The 17,549-nt window shown below is 42.7% G+C and overlaps 1 protein-coding gene across 1 annotated transcript in view; it reads right to left on the minus strand.

Annotated features, from left to right (window-relative positions):
* Positions 1–1,834: 1,834 nt before the first annotated feature.
* The window catches only part of SNRNP40 (small nuclear ribonucleoprotein U5 subunit 40), a 34,748-nt gene continuing 19,033 nt past the window's right edge, over positions 1,835–17,549 (minus strand). Inside the window, exons 5-10 of the mRNA XM_026516834.4 lie at positions 17,399–17,521; positions 10,738–10,858; positions 8,704–8,786; positions 7,054–7,115; positions 3,092–3,195; positions 1,835–2,363 (exon numbers count right to left, since the gene is read on the minus strand). Of these exons, the coding sequence (XP_026372619.1) occupies positions 2,314–2,363; positions 3,092–3,195; positions 7,054–7,115; positions 8,704–8,786; positions 10,738–10,858; positions 17,399–17,521 (543 nt within the window). The 3' untranslated portion in view covers positions 1,835–2,313. The remainder of the gene's footprint in view (positions 2,364–3,091; positions 3,196–7,053; positions 7,116–8,703; positions 8,787–10,737; positions 10,859–17,398; positions 17,522–17,549) is intronic.

The raw sequence follows: 17,549 nt of genomic DNA on the forward strand, positions 1-17,549 counted from the left end.
GTCACAGCCAACTTCCCAAGGGACTGGTAGGCTTTGAAAGCGCAGTGCTAGGGTTCAAGTCTTGTTCTCCCCTAAGCCAAGAGAGAGACGGGGGTGGGGAGGGGCCTGGTGCTTGAGAGGGATTCAGGAGTAACGTATGAGAGTGCTACAGGTGTGAAGAGTAGCTTGCAAACCATTTTTGGCCAAACCTGTTCTGGTTAAAGGCATAACCTTCTGTATAATTATTGCTCATGCCGGAAATCTGAGTCACCATTTCCTGTGAAGATCCCTCTATAGTTTGTGTATGTTTTAAAAAAATATTTATTTGACACAGAGAGAGATAGTGAGAGAGAGCATAAGCAGGGGGAGCGGCAGGCAGAGGGAGAGGGAGAAGCAGGCTCCCCACTGAGCAAGGAGCCTGATGTGGGACTCCATTCCAGGACCCTGGGATCATGACCTGAGCCGAAGGCAGAGCCACCCGGGAGGCCCTATAGTTTGTGTTTTAAAGGCTCTGAGCAGTTCTGCAGTAAAGAAACTGATTGTACTTTAACCTAGTTTTCCCCAAACTTATCTGAGCATGGGCTCTTCATATACCAATGTCCCTAACGTATTGGGGAAACTGTCCTGTGCAATATACTTTAGGAAACCTTAACCTATAGGATCTTGTACATGAAGGACAAACTCACCAGGATTTGGCTCCAACTTAACTCTGCAACTTTCCTGTCCCCCCCTCTGACCAAGCTGAAATTCTTTTAGTTCAGGAAATGCACTAAGCTTTCAAGCTTGGGCCTGCAGTTTCTTGGAATGCACATGTTCTTTGTCCACTTGGCAATGCCCTTACCCATTCTCTAAGTTCCAATCTGAGCATGATCCCATCACCTGTGAGACTTCCTGAACTCCGGTGGGCAAAATAAATTACTTTGTTTCCAGTGCACTTTATTCAAATTTCATTCACTCTATTAATAAAGTAATTGGTTTGACAGCTTTACCATCCTGTTGGTTCCTTCATTAAGGACTTAAATAAATCTTGGACGTGTGCTCACTTAAAACTATCCTCTCTCCCTTACAACTTGAGATAAACAAATGATTCGGGTTTGGGAGGTAAATGTATAAAACCAAACATGTTCCAAACGGGGTAGATGTGAAGACCTCTGGGTTGAGACAGGAGGTTCCGAGAAGACACACCCCGTGTCCCCGTGCCAGATGGGATTCGTCAGTGCCAGTGTGTGTGCTGGGCGCAGTCATCCAGTGATCCAGGGAGACAGTAACCTGTTTTGAGGGTAAAAAGCAACTAATAGCATTTCTTAATGTCCCTGTCAGTTTAGGTAAGACAGACAAGGAAGCAGAAGCACGAAAAAGACCCCGACGATGTCATGGTTCAGTTACACCACAACTTGCTCATCTTCCTTCTGAGTTAAGTTTGCCGCAGCATTCCAGCCGGCCGCTCCTACTGGCTGAGGCTGCTCCCCATCAAATGCCCACTTTAGGGACCCTGACTGCAGGGACCGCTGCTCAGAACAGTGCTTTTGGCAGGAGGCAGAGTAGAAACAGATCCTGTTCATTAAAGATCATGTCAAAGTATACAAAAACTAGGTTCTTTTAGACTTTATCACCTCTTGACTGCTACGTGTCTAGTAGGAGAGAAATTTTTATGGATAATTATTCTCTGGGAATAGATCTTCATGGGAGTAAATCTAAGAAGATGAAAAGGGGTGGGGGGAAGCCCTAAACATCCCTGTAAACAGCATCTTGGAAGTTTAAATGGATTGTATCCACCTGGCCACATCATGCCCAGTTCAGATTTATAGTGATCAACGTTCAAAGACAAGACAGCAATAAATCCAATCCACATGGCTCTTGTAAAAAGGCATCTATTTGGTTTTTTAATACAAAATGACTCAGAGAAACACAGAAAGAAAAATATCATACAAGCCAGTTATTGAATTAAAAAAAATCCCCACAAATAAATTTCAGTCACATTCCCTGTTTTCGGTCTGGATCAGGAAACAGGAAACTACAAACCAACCCATGTCTGTCTCTTTGAAGAAATCTTACTTTTAAAAAAAAGAAAAAAAAAAAAAAAAAAAAGAGGAAAAAACCCAAACAGTCCCTGAAATCTGGCCGGTGGTTTTTGGAGGCCACCATCAGCTTGCCTTAATCATCCTGGTGGAATGGGATACCAGTGGTTGCTGGAATACGGCCACCTCCTCCTTGCTCTTTGTTAGGAATGATCTTCATCCAAAGGGAGGCTGCTGGCCTGGGCACCGTTGGATGCCACTTATGCCGCCTGAGGTCTCAGGGTCAAGCAGCCGTCGGCTCTTCCATTCCGTATCTTCACTGAATCTCCCCCATATACAGTCTCTTGTCGCTGGATGCTGAGAGAACTGAGGTGAAGAGAATGGAGAAGATAACGGGAACTAATGAAGGCTCAAGGAGACTTGGTGCTCAAGGGCTCTTGTGTCAAGAGCCAATTTTGGTATAAAAGAGCAATTGGATTTAGCTTAAATTCCCCTCGTCTTCAACACTAGTCACAGGAAACTGTAGCCTGGCTTTTCAATCCAAGTCCTCTTGAAACCACAAGGGTGGCCTGTGCTATGGGAAATGCATTATCAGGGTCTAAACCCTGATGTCCCATGTCAGCCAAACCCTGTGAAAAAGACCTTCTCAGCCATTCTAGGGAAGAATCAATGTCTGTGCCAGTCATTTTGTAAATGTGTTTCTGGTTGTTATAGTTAGCCCTGGAGAGAGTTACATTCTCTCCTTAAATTCAAGGCCCCCTGTTTAATTAGCCAGTCAATAAAATGTTAAGTTGCAATTTATAGCTGAATATTAAGAAATATTATGTATCCAAATACATCACTGAAACACAGACTTGAAGCACGTAAACTCAAGAGAACTAGAAAGAGATTAACCAGTCTCCCTCTGCGATTAAGAAGAAAATGGAACATGTTTTTCCCATCACCATTTAAAACCATGAAGAGACTGTCAATAACAGCCATAAAGACTACATGGAAACACATACAACAGATACCCACCTCTGCCTTTGTATTTCCAGGGCCCCTTTAGGGAGATTCCCACAGTTTCCCTTTCCCCAAAGTCAGGACAGACTTACTGATGGGCTCATCGGGGTGGAAAGCCACTTCATTGATGGAGCCAGCGTGTCCGGGCAGCTTATACAAAATCCTCCGGCTTGTGGTATCCCACACGTACACAAATCTGCAAGGTATCATAAGGAGCAACGCTAAAGCTACCTAGAGCTGAGGGGAGGGTAGAGGCATGGCTTTTTAAGAGAAATGGAAGCAAAGATTTACTTATTTACCCCATATTTACCGAACCGTGTTCTGGCATTTAGAAACTAGAAATACAGATTCTGAATAAGGGACGGACCCTGCCCTTGAGTAGCTGAACAGAGATACAGGAGTAACTAAAACTATAAGCATTACTGGTATTTCAAGCAGAAGCTTTTGTGATGGGAAAGAACATGGAGAAGAAAGACAGTTTTTCCTACGGTCCCCACACAGAAATCTTCAAAGAGCACCTGATACTCAGCCAGGAGGTCTCACAGGTAACCCAACTCGCGGCGGGCTGGGGGCCTAGGCCGCAGATCCACTGGAGCTTGTACTGCCTTCAAATCACAGAGCCCAGAGAAGGGACAGAAAATTTCTGCGATATAACACAACCCAAATACATACTTGACCCAATCTTGCACTGAATTCATGGGAATCCCATGACCAGGCCAGCTAGTCTGAACTCATTTTACAGATACGAAAGCTAAGGTATAGTGACTCTTCCAAGGTGACAACAGTTCATCAGTGGCTCAGTGGCAGCACTAAAACAAGAACTCTGAATATATTCCAGGATTCGCCTTTCTCTTACCACCCTCAAACATCTTCTACTTCCCCTCACCCCTCAGAAGTTCTTTTGACTGTCAACGTTGCTTGGGTCACTTTGGGCTGAAGGGTAAAATAACGAGACACGATCTTCATATGACCACGCAAAAACAATCTGTTGGTAAATTTAAAGGGCTGGTGGTTTTCAAGCAAGTTATAAACATTATTCGCAATTTGTTTTGTTAAGTCAACACCTAAAAGGGTACAGTCACCAGTACGTGATTATAAAATGCCTGGTGCTGATGCGGCATTACACTTTTGGACTATCGCACCGTTTAGCTCTCAAGGACTAGACTCCATAGGAACGAAATAAAACTTCCAAGCAAGATGGAGGGAAGCAGGAAGCCCATCTGTCTCCAGACTCCTTGGCTCTGATGTTCATGCTCTCCCTATGGTCTTCTTTCTTGCTGTGCGCAAATAATGCTCTCACGAACCCAGCCCAGGATGATACGGCAGAGTAACAAAGTCTGAGCTCAGGAGTCCGAAAGACCCGGGCTCAAGTCTCAGGCACCCAGTTACTCATTAAGTAACCTTAGACGAGTCTGTAACTTCTCTTGAGCTCCTCTCTCCTTAATCGCGATGCTGGAGATCACACTGAGCCTGCAGCTTGGTTGGGAGGTATGGTGAGACGATGGATGCGAAGCATGTGGCACACAGAACGACAGCTGTTGTGATGACGAATACATTCATCCTCACAACAGCCGGACATGAAGACAATAGGCTGACTCACTCACTCATGGCAGACAGACTGACCAGTCTTCCCACAGTCCTGGATGGGAACTGTTGAAGGGTTTTGATTTTGAACATGAGGAGGGAGGTGATTTGCAAGTAGAGAGGGGAAACTTGCCAAATCCAGGCCAAGCTGAAAAACAATTTTCTGAGGATACATTTCCCAGGCACATAAAAGCCAGCCGAACCCCAGATCTCCAAGGGTTTACTTGAAGGCCTCACTCTCCATGGCCACCAATTAGATGCTAAATTTAGAGGGGTTCCTTGTCCTCCCCTTACTTGGCACGGCCACATTCAGCAGGAACCAGGTTCCTTATATAACAGAGCTGCCTGTTGACTTGGGGCTAATTGGCGAGGTGGCCTGTGAAACGTCGCCAACCCCAGCAGGGAGACACACAGCCTGTGCCCAGACCAGAGCCATGAGGCCCACATGTCAGGTTTAAAGGAACAGTGGGGAGGGAAAGAGGGAAGAGGACACTGAAAGTCAGAAAGGGCCAATGGCAGAAACAAACTGCTCAGAAGAAAAGCTTAGGCAAATATCATTTGAAAGCTTAACTACATAAAAAAGATATCTGCTGAAAATGATGTAAAAACACTTAGAACGGTTCTTACTCTTCCAGAATGCACCTTAGGCTGTGGGCCTGTTTCTTAAGGCCTTCCTTAGCAACCTGACTACTGAAAATTCCTTAGATTCCCTCCGTAAGGCAGCTTTCTACACCACAAGGATGTAAACCATCAATGTGGCACTGTTTGACCTGGACCCTTGACCCCCAGAAAACACCTTACTACTTGTCCTTTTATCCCAGCATTCAAATTGTCAGGGGAAAAAAAAAGTGGACTCTGGAATCTTCAGATATGTTCAGCATTGTTCACAAGCAACAAGGTGTGGGAACAGACCAAGGTGAGGTTTCTCTATGGCTGTGCTAGGGTCCCAAATAGAGGAGAAAACTCTGAAACATGCCGAGAGCCCAAGCTAGTCCAGGAAAGGCCTCATGTTTATAAGATGGTGCCTGTTTTAGAAGGGTAGTAGGAAACTCTCTAAGTGGAGAGAAAGATGGGGTTAAGCTAAAAAGGGTTAGGACGTCTCCCAGTGGAAGCTAAACCCAGAGTCTGACATCAGAGTGCCTTATCATTCTTCACCATTCTGCACCTGTGGGCATGGCACCTGCATCCCCACTTCTGACTCCCTCCCAAGGACAGGTCGCCATAGACAGACCGAATGCAGCAACATCAGACAGAAGAATTCTCTCCCTTCTCTTTTTTTTTTTTAAAGATTTTATTTATTTATTTGAGAGACAGCGTGACAGAGAGAGAGCAAGAGCAGAAGGGAGGGGCAGAAGGAGAGGGAGAAGCAGACTCTCCACTGAGCAGGGAGCCTGATACGGGGCTTGATCCCAGAATCCTGGGATCACGACCCAAGCAGAAGGTGGACACTTAGCTGACTGAGCCACCCAGGCGCCTCATCTCCCTTCTCTTTCTAATTCATCAGCAAATGGCTGAGCCAGTTTAAACTGACAACTAGGAAAGTATCACAGTCTCTGAATTCAGTTTGGGATTGGAAAATACCTAGCTCACATGCTGCCACAACCCACATCTAGCAATCATGGCGCTTTTCCTATTGTACCCACACCCTGCTCTGAACCATCCTGAACACGGGCAGCCATTACCAACAGCTGAGTTGATATGCAGGCTAAGGTGTGACTGTCATCCTCGAGCTAGGAATTCATTCATGTAATATTCACTAAGTGCTCAGAACAGGTCAAATACCGCTCTGGGTTCCAGATGACTAAGACTCATTCCCTGACCTCTGGCAGCAAAAAATTTAGTGAGGGTGCCCCACTGTTTGTCTTACTGTAAAATGTAATGAATGCTGGTAAAGGTTAGATGTGTAAGGTGTGACAACAGTGCAGAGTAGAGAGATAGTGCTACCCCGCAGGAAAGGGAGAGAGGGGGCCGGGGAAAGTTTACAGACAGAACACAGAGGTGATTTCTAGAGAGATACAAAAGTCTAGAGAATGGAGAAGAGGCGACAGGAGAGAGAAGCCTGGAGGCACAAGGGGTGTTAGGACAGGGAAAGTTCCATGTGAGTGAAGTCCTGTGGCAATGGTGGGAGAGGTGAGTACACAACACGTATGTGAATGAGCTGAAACACAGCAGAAGAATCTGATGAAGGAAACTGGGGCCGGGAGGAGTCTAGATTTTACTTTGATGGCAAAGGGAACCCAACAGAAGTGAAGAAAGTGTTTAACCTCCAGGTCAAAAATGTATCCACGGAGCAGAAATGATGTGCTTGTCTGATGTGATCTTCAAGCCCCGCACACTGCACACGGCCAGCCTCCTCTCTGAGGACAGCTATAACGGTGTCCGCTCCAGCTCACTATCGACACTTAATGCATTACACACGACAAGGTACCGCGGAGCCATCATTCTTCCCCTCGCACCCGGTAATCCTTACCTGTCAGCTGAACCAGCTGCTATCTTGCTTCCATCAGGTGACCAAGAGCATCTCAGAAGATTCTATAAAGATGAATAAGCAGGAATTCAATGAATACAATAATGTATCAAACCCCTCTTTATTAGACTATAAAATCACGAAAACTTTAAATTTCTGTCTTTCTTTTTTTTTGAGGGGAGGAAGGGGAAGAGGGAGAGAGAACATCTTAAGCAGGTTCCACGCCTAGTGCGCGGCCCACTGTAGGGCTTGATCCCACAACCCTGAGATCATCATCTGAGTCGAAATCAAGAGTCGGACGCTTAACCCACTGAGCCACCCAGGCGCCCTCAGACTTTAAATTCTGTGGCCTTTATTCTCTTTATTCTGTGGCATAAGAACCATACTTTATTTCATGTAACATACAAACCAACTGTAGAAAATGCTTAATTTACAGTAAATTAAGAGTAGGCCCGGCAACAAAATTTTATTCTGCCTAAAATGGAGGCTCCCTTTGCTCCATTTATTTTGATCCTCATTAATAATTTTATTTTGAAGGAAAATAAAAATAAAACCAAACTCAACAAAAAATAAGATTTGATTTATTAAAAAAAATTTTTTTTTAGATTTTATTTATTTGGGAGAGAGAGTGAGAGAGAGAGAAAGAGTGGGGAGAGGGGCAGAGAGAGAAGCAGACTCCCTGCAGAGCAGGGAGCCCAATGCAGAACTCGATCCCAGGACCCTGGGATCATGACCTGAGCCAAAGGCAGACACTTAACTGACTGAGCCACCCAGGCGCCCTAAGATTTGATTTATAAAGTGAAACTTAATCAAACAGACTCTCGAAAGAAAACCATACGTCTCTATTAACAAATTATCTGGAGGAGAAGCTGCTATCAAGAGCTGACCTAGGACTTGAGAGTACAGAAAAAATTTCTCTCAAACTTTGGGCCATGGTCCTTACTGAGGAGAGGAATGTATTCTCAGGGCCCTAAGAGCTGGTCACTGGGAAGGTAAGAGCCAGGAAGTCTGGGTTCCATATGGAACACTGACTCGAGGGTCAAAGTTTCTAAGGAACTAAAAGGATAAGATTATCTTGTTGAAGTCAGAAATCTTAAATTAATCTTAAAATCTTAAAAAAAAGAGGGTCCCATCACTATCTACCTATGTGACTGTCTTCATCCCTATGCTTCAATTAATTTTATTTCTGGCAAGAACAATTTTGATGGAGAAGAGTGTTAACTGGAATGCAGCCCCTTCTTCGCAGAGCTACTGCCCTCTTTTTTTTTTTAAAGATTTTATTTATTCGACAGAGATAGAGACAGCCAGCGAGAGAGGGAACACAAGCAGGGGGAGTGGGAGAGGAAGAAGCAGGCTCATAGCAGAAGAGCCTGATGTGGGGCTCGATCCCATAACGCCGGGATCACGCCCTGAGCCGAAGGCAGACGCTTAACAACTGAGCCACCCAGGCGCCCCTACTGCTCTCTATCCTTAGCAACCCCCCCCCGAAGTGAGATATAAGTGACATAGAATGTTGTTTTAGTTTAGGTGTACAACATAATGATTTGATGTATATAAATATTGGTCTTAGCACCATCTCAAATGTATCTTTGGGTCAAACAGACTCAAACAGACAGTAAAATAGACAGTAAAACTCCTCTATGCAGAACTCACCTTCTCAAAGTTGTGCACATTTCCTTGAAATATCTTCACACACCTCTCTTTGGGAGCAAATGGCCGGACATCCCAGACCCGCACTATAAACAGAGCAAAACAGTTATGGGCCAGAGGCCTCCTGAAAATCCAGCTGGAATCAGTGTCATGTCAATGACAAATGCTGTTTTTCCTGGGCGAACGAAGGCCAACACGGTTTATTATAAGGTAGATGGTAAGGCTCTTTTTTTTCGCCCTAAAGACATAAAATGCATTCAAATTCCATTAACGGGGTCTAAGGACACAGTGGAAAGTGGAGGGGGCAGGAAGGGGAAATGCCAAATGCATTGTTGGGGGTTTGCAACAGAAAGTAGCTGGGTGTGACATTAATTTCAACTAAACATTGGCAAATGATTCCTCTGCCAACCCAAAAAAGCCACATCTAACAAAGCCTTAATATGACAATCTAAAAACCACTGACTATTGTGACAATCTATAGGACTGTCACAATACTCAGGACTAATTTTGCTCATAGGGACACCTGACAGTCTAAACTTGAGCAAGGTCAAATATACTGAGTACTAATAATTAGAAAAAGGGAACTCTGATTCTCATTCTAGCTCTGTTACACGTATGGGTGGTATCAGGTAAAAAGTGAGGTTATGTTTTGCTCTCCTCCGTAAAATGAGAATACTACTTGTTTTTTTTCTTTTTTACAAGAATACTTTAAGGATCAAATAAGACGATACATGTGATAGGGCTCTAAAAGAGTGGAGGTAATAGACAAAAATAAGGATTTTGTAATTTTATTATATAGCCATAACAAAAAATTATTATTATTATTATTTTAAAGATTTTATTTATTTATTTGACAGAGATAGAGACAGCCAGCGAGAGAGGGAACACAAGCAGGGGGAGTGGGAGAGGAAGAAGCAGGCTCATAGCGGAGGAGCCTGATGTGGGGCTTGATCCCATAACGCCGGGATCACGCCCTGAGCCAAAGGCAGACGCTTAACCGCTGTGCCACCCAGGCGCCCCAAAAAATTCTTATTATTTTAATAACCATTTAGGGAACCTCATCTTTCCTTACTGTGAACAATGCTAGAACTAGTCAATGGTAAATACATGAAAATCAGGATATAAACACGCATGGTAAGCAGTGGCTATAGCTGTTGTTAATAAGTGCTATATCAATAGTGGAATTCAAGTGATGTCATTTTAACTGAGTGTAATAAACGTAACAGTCCTAGGATTCAGATAGGCAGAGAAACTGAAGATAGGTGTGAAAGTGCTATGGAGCTGAGAATACAGCCAGAAAGTAAGGGTGTTCATTCATTCAAGAACTACTTATTTGGCTCCTGCTGAGCGCTGGGCGCAGTCTTCATTACAAAATGTCAGTGAAAGCATTTCAGTTTCTGACAAGCCTATGAACTTGTACATCAGAGGGGGGGCATCTCTAAGCTCTCCCAATACTAAGCATATAATCTACCCTCCTTTTTGTTATAGTAAACCCATCCTCCCACGGGGCAACTCAAAAACAAGCAGAGAAGAGTCTGTTTGTGTGAATGCAGAATGTTGCAATGTTTTATGGGGCATTTCCCATCCCACCAGCGCTTTGGAGCGGGGAGGACACACTGGCAGAAAGAGTGCAACTATACCAACGGCTCTACTCATCATTCAAGTCCGGTGCTCTCTACAGTGCTCGAGAACTGCTTTGGATGGATCCCAACAAACTAATAATCACCAAGAATTTCTAGTACACTGCCTGGCTCCACAGCATACCAGAGCTGAAATAGGTCTTAAAAGCTATATGCAAAGATGCCTGGCGATTAGATGGCATATCTGGGACTAGAATCCTGGCTTCTTGACAATATCTTCTAAAGCTTTTTCTATTACAATGTGTTCTCCCAACTGCCCTGGCAGAAACCTGTGAACCACCCCGACTCTTTCCTTGGGTCCACATTTATCTCAGTACACATTTCTAGCACCCAATGCCCGCTTTCCGTGCGGTCCACAGTGTCTGGGCCCTTGGAGAGCTTTCCTTTCCATAGTTACCTGTATTGTCCATTGCATTGGACAAGAGATAAGAGCCTTCAGAACTTAAACTCAGGCCAGTCACTGAATCTGCATGGCCTCTCATGGTGTAGGTTAGCTTGTTTTGGCGCAAGTCCCAGACCTATAAAAACAAAAAGGTGCCCCCAGAAATCAAATTGAGAACAGCAAAGAAACATAGTTACTAACGAGTCAACTGCCTGGAGAAACTGGTATCCCTTCTCAATCTAGCTGTGGACCCAGTATTTAGCACAAAATAGAGGATTTCTGTCAAGAGGAAAAAAGACTCTTGTCTTTTTTTAAATTTCTTTTAGAGAGAGGGCATGAGTGGGGGTGAGGGAAAGGGAAAGAGAACCTTTTTCTTTTTTCTTTTTTAAGATTTTATTTATTTGACTGAGAGAGTGAGAGACAGAGCACAAGCAGGGGGTGTGACAGGCAGAGGGGAGAGGGAGAAGCAGGCTCCCCACTGAGCAGGGAGCCCCAAGCGGGACTCCATCCCAGGACCCTGGGATCATGACCTGAGCCGAAGGCAGATGATCAACCAACTGAGCCACCCAGGCGTCCCGGAAAGAGAGAATCTTAAGCAGACTCCACACCCAGTGCAGAACTGGAGCCTGACGTGGGGCTCAATCTCACGACCCTGAGATCACAATCTGAGCCAAAATCAAGAGTCGGATACTTAACCGAGCCATCCAGTTGCCCCTCTTGCTTTTCCAAAAAGGGAGTCAAACTTACTATGTCTGACTAAAGGGCTATAAACTTATATAACCTTTATATATATATATATATATATATATATATTATATATATATATATATATATATTATATATATATATATATATATATATATATAAAACTTATATAGTTCAGGGGCGCCTGGGTGGCACAGCGGTTAAGCATCTGCCTCCGGCTCAGGGCGTGATCCCGGCGTTATGGGATCAAGCCCCACATCAGGCTCCTCAGCTATGAGCCTGCTTCTTCCTCTCCCACTCCTCTTGCTTCTGTTCCCTCTCTCGCTGGCTGTCTCTATCTCTGTCGAATAAATAAATAAAATCTTTAAAAAAAAAAAACTTATATAGTTCATATATATAACCACATATAAATTATATATAATATAAACGTATTTATTATACATAATATATTTATAATATATAATTATATATTTATATATAATTTATATTATATAATTTATATATAATATATATAATATATGCTATACATATAATTTATATATAATAATATATATTATATATATAATAAAGTTTAACAAAAATTAAGAATTTGCAGGGGTTATTCTTAAATCATAACAAAATGTATTAGGAATTAAAAAACTAAGTAGCATTTAAAATGCTTAAACTGGGGCACCTGGGTGGCACAGCAGTTAAGCGTCTGCCTTTGGCTCAGGGCGTGATCCCAGGGTCTTGGGATCAAGCCCCACACCGGGCTCCTCCGCTGGGAGCCTGCTTCTTCCTCTCCCACTCCCCCTGCCTATGTTCCCTCTCTTGCTGGCTGTCTCTCTGTCAAATAAATAAATAAAATCTTTAAAAAAATAAAAAAAAATGCTTAAACTATGATTCTTAGCAATTATAACTAAACTATTAGAACTACAGAAAAACAAGTGAACACATGATTTGAAAAGGGCAATACAATTACACGTAAATATATATAACAAGATAATACACAGAAATACAGATGCTTAAAATTGTTCATTTAATGTTATATGTACACACACACACACTACGGAAAACATATTTATTAAAAAGAAAGATAAATTATAGATTCACTGTTGCCTGGGTGGGAAAGGTAAAAGAAATAGTTTGGCTAAAAATAACCTATTGTCAAACAGGGAAAATAAATGGTTAAGTTATGGCCCATAAACATACTGCAACACTATGGATCTCATGCTAGAGATAGTAGAGCATGGGCGCCTGGCTGGCTCAGTTGGCTAAGCGTCTGCGTCCTGGGATAGAGTCCCGCTTCAGGCTCCCTGCTCAGAAGGGAGTCTGCTTCTCTCTCTGCCCCTCTCGCTAGATAGTGGAGCAGAGTGGAAAGAGTGAGGATTTAGGGTCAGACTGACCAAGTCCTAAGAGTTATTGGGCCACTCACCCTCACTAAGCCTGTTTCTGATCTGTAAGATGGGGAAAACAATATTTACTTCCTATGGCTGTTGGGAAGATTACAAACAGAATGCTTAGCAGATGCCTGCTACACAGCAGGCCCTCAATAATTGGGAGCTACTGTTAAGCAACTCCTAAAAATAACTCTGAGGACCAAATGTAAAAATGTTTCAATAATAAGCTATTAAGCTAATAGGAAAATACAAAACAGTATTTATATTTACATAGACTGCAACTATGTAAAAAAAAAATTGAAGTCAATAGAAACGATCTGGAATGTCATATGGAAAAAGAACAGCAATTTTGTTAAGGTCATTGGTATAATACAGAATTTCCTCCAAATTTGATTTATTACTGCCGTGTAGTTTTTCTAAGTGAAAATTTTTATTTTGCTGCCTGTTTAAGTAAGGAACTTCTCTTATCTAGAAATGAGTTTGGTGTTGTATGTCAAAGCAATACATAAAGCAGACAACTCCACTTTCCAGGTCAATGACGCACTCATGTGTGGAACCCAACACACTTTATATACAATCATTTTTGTGTCAGGATGTTTGCTGCCTCAATAATCAGGAAAGCTTGAAATGGCTGTTTTTTGTTCAAGCTATTGTTCCTCCTCTTCAGAGAAGGCATTGTTGAAGTCTTAAGCTTTTTTCAGAGAGGATGCAACGTGCCATCCCTTATAGCACTTTCAGACCTTCCTTCTTGAGGCCTGCACACATTGTTTGTTCACGGCCAATGTGTATCTGGGATTTGTGGCAGAAAGAACTAATTTAAGCAAAATATTTTGTAAGTGCCCAAATCAGTTGTCCAGTGAATGTTTGGGCATCTGATTAATGGGCATCAACACCATGAGTTTACACGCTAGAAAAAGTATAGCAGAGTAGAAAGTTTTCCTAAGTTTTTGGAGTACGTGTACATTCTAAAAAAAAAAAAAAAATTCTGGGGCGTCTGGGTGGCTCAGTCGGTTGAGCCTTCGGTTTAGGTCATGATCTCAGGGTCCTGGGATTGAGCCCTGATCTTTGCTCTCTCTGCTCAGCAGGGAGTCTGCTTTTCCCTCTCACTCTGTGCTCTTGCTTGCTCTCTCTCAAATAAACAAATAAAATCTTTAAAATAAAAAAAAAAAGTTCCTGAAAACAGAGCACTGGCAGAAAAATTTGAATATGTGTAGACAGAACAGACTTTTTATTTATTTATTTACTCATTTACTTATTTATTTTTTTTGAGAGAGAGATTGTGCACACACAGGCTTGGGGGAAGGGTGGGGGGTAAGCAGATTCCCCACTAAGCAGGGAGACTGACATGAGGCTCAATCCCAGGACCCCAAGATCATGACCAGAGCTGAAGGCAGACGCTTAACTGACTGAGCCACCCAGGCGTTGCACATGTGACTCTTGACCTAGGGGTCAAGAGTTTGAGGCTTACATTGTGTGCAGAGATGACAAAAAGATAAATAAACTTAAAAAAAAAAAGAAAAAAGAAAAAAACAACATATAGGGTAAGTAGGAACTAATTCACCAAATTATGCAAAACTAGAATCCGGGAACTTTTCAAAGAAATATGAAGGTCATTCATTCATTCATTTTCTAAGTAGGCTCCACACCCAACATGGAGTCCAATGTGGGGCTTGGACTCATGACCCTAAGATCAAGACCTCAGTTGAGATCAGGAGTCAGATGCTCTAGTGACTGAGCCACCCAGATAGCCCTGAAGGACGTCATTTTAGAAAAAAGCTAGTGATATATGTAATTACTGTACTTACGAAACTTTATTTACACATTCTCTATATTTGAGACAAATTTGGCCTTTAGAACAAAGCTGAGATTAGCTATCTGCAGAAACTGCTTACCCTGAGAGAAGGTGTAACATACAGTGTGTGTCTGAGAGGACACGGAAAACCTTCAAATCCTAAAAAGGGATCGGGTAACCCTTAAGGACTATAGCATAATTAAATATACCTGTTTAGAGAAGACCCAGGAACAGTCTAGGATAAAGAATGTGGAATAAGGCATACTATGTCATAAGAAGGCCTTCTTAGCACAAGAGCATTATTCTCAAGCTAGTCTATCCTCATAGTGGAGATGAGGGCATCAAATTCTCAGACCTAAAATAAAAGAAGCCAGTCTCAAAAGGTTACATACTGTATGATTCCATTTGTATGATATTCTAGAAAAAGGAACTATAAGACAAAGAACAGATCAATGGTTGGAATGAGTTAGGAACAGAAAGAGGGTTTGACAGAGGTGAACATTAGAAAATTTGGGGGGCGAGGGAAATTGTTCTGTACCTTGTTTGTGGCAGCCACACAAATCTATGCGAGCATAAACCTTCACAGAACTGTACACTAAACAAACATTTTGCCATATGTAAACTTTAATAATTTTATTATTTTTTTAATGGGAATTCTTTCTTTTTTTCTTTAATGTAAGCTCTATGCCCAATGTGGGGGGGCTTGAACTCATGACTCCTAGATCAAGAGTCACAGGCTCCACCAACTGAGCCAGCCAGGCACCCCTAATAATAATTTTAAAAGTATGAAAATTATAATAGCTTAATGTCACTAACCTACTGTCATGTGTATAAGATGCCCTCTAGTGATTCTAAAGCTAATGGGCTCCTAAACTTCTCTCTGGGAAATAACTGCATTAGCTAGTAAGATGATCTAATTAAGTTCCCATGCCCGATTCCACATTCTCCATACAGTTATAAGGTAGAAAAGGGATGAGAAGTTAAATTTTGGAAGTAGTCAATTTTCAAGTATTATGGGACATCCAAGTGGGGGAATGCTGAGAGGCTGGTTGTATACAGGGGTCTGGAGCTGAAGATCTGCGCCGGAGACAGTCAGCATAGAGACGACAAAATCATGGAATTAGATGAGAACTATCCAGGGAAAAGGTATATATGAGAAAAGCACCTAGGAAAGGACCTTGGGAAGTGATGACATTTAAAGTATATATAAAGAGAATGACTTGCAGAGGTATTTGAGAATGATATGCCAGAGGGGTAGGAGAATATGTTGTCACAACTGTTTAGAAGAAAAGACAAGACTAAAAGGATCTACTGAATTTAGGAAAAGAGAGGAGGATCATTGGTGACCTTAAAGAGAAGGGTGTCAATGAAACAATGGAGGCAGAAGCCAGACTGCTGAGTGATCAGGAGACATGGAGTGGAGGAATGAAATGGGGTGAGGAACTGAAGACAGTGAGTGTAGAACAATCATCAGGGGGCTTTTCTCATAGGTATTAAGAGCAGGACTCTGAAACCAGAGTCTGGGTTTTGCTGGGTTTCTCTTACTTTAGTTTCTTCATCTGTAAAATGGCATTAATAGCATTTATTTCATAGGGTGCTGTGAAGCTTAAACGAGTAAGAGAAAGCTCAAAGAACAATGCCTGACACTGACAATAAGTGTCCGATGGTAATGATAACATTATTATGGTCATCACCACAAAAGAAGTCTAGCTGGGAAGGGGAAGACAGGGCAACAACACGAGGAAGTGAAATGAAAGGAAGACTCCCCCACCCCAATGCCAAGACCTGAGCACAATGGAGTGCTGACGAGAAGACAGCAGAAGAGCAGGCTGAAAACAGAGGATCTGGGAAACCAGAGGGCATGAGGGCCCAGACAGGACAAGGAGTTGAAATCCTTCCACTGAAGGGACTACCTTTAGACAAAAGCAAGGACATTTCATCCACAGTAGCAGCAAAGGAGGCAGGGAGGGAAAGGCACACAGCATGATTTTTAGGTAGGGACAACAGGAAGCTGAGTATTTACCCACCAGTTCTCACTCTAAAGGTAAAACAGAAAGTAAGGACATCTTTGAAACACTTAAGGAAGCCAATATGTAAAGACAGACACAAATTGTATAGCCCCCCCAAAACACTTCCCATCCACTGTCATTTGCTATGTCCAGAAACTCTGCTAATGCTCTAATGCATTAAGTTCATTTAATCCCCACTACAACCCCAGGAGGTAAACATTATTGTGGTTATTAAGAGGTTTAAAGAAGTTAAAGAACTTGCTTGTAGTCCTAAGAAACTAGAAAATGACAGAACTGGGATTAGAATCCAAGTCAATTAGTCAAAAGCGTGAGCTACACTGTGCTGCTGCATGGATCGCCGCCACTCTCACAACATTGCCGCCTTCCCTCTTTCTTGGCTGTGGTCCCTCCAAAACTTCCTTTCCGCAGTCTCAAAGAGAAAGACACACTGAGAGGTCAGAGTTGATTCAATGCTATCTCAGCAGGCCAACAGAGTGAGGGGAAAAAGGCTGCAAATGTCTTGAGGCAGGGAACGCACTCTTCATGTTCACAGACTCCACACGCAGGGCCTCACAGGAACTGTCTGGTCCCTGATGGCATTTATAGGAGCTGGAATGCAACCCTTGCCTTAGAAGTCAATGAGGACAGGACAGAAAGAAACAAGATTTAAGTTACTATCTTCCTTGTAGTTGCTATAAAGTGCAAAGCTATCTCAATCTCAGAAGTCTGAAAAGACTACCTCTGTGGGTGGAGGCAGGTGAAGGCAGGTGTAACACAAATGTTAAACATACCTTGATATCGTTGTCTATTCCACCAGAAATAATCTGATCACTTGTATCATTGAAGGTCACAGCTAACACCTGGTAGGTGTTCTGAAATGTCTGGATGGCTGCTTTCTTCCGGATGTCCCATAGCTGAAGCAGAGGAATAGGAGGGTCTACA

This window comes from Ursus arctos, unplaced genomic scaffold, assembly GCF_023065955.2.
Source record: "Ursus arctos isolate Adak ecotype North America unplaced genomic scaffold, UrsArc2.0 scaffold_32, whole genome shotgun sequence".
Taxonomy (NCBI): Eukaryota; Metazoa; Chordata; class Mammalia; order Carnivora; family Ursidae; genus Ursus; species Ursus arctos.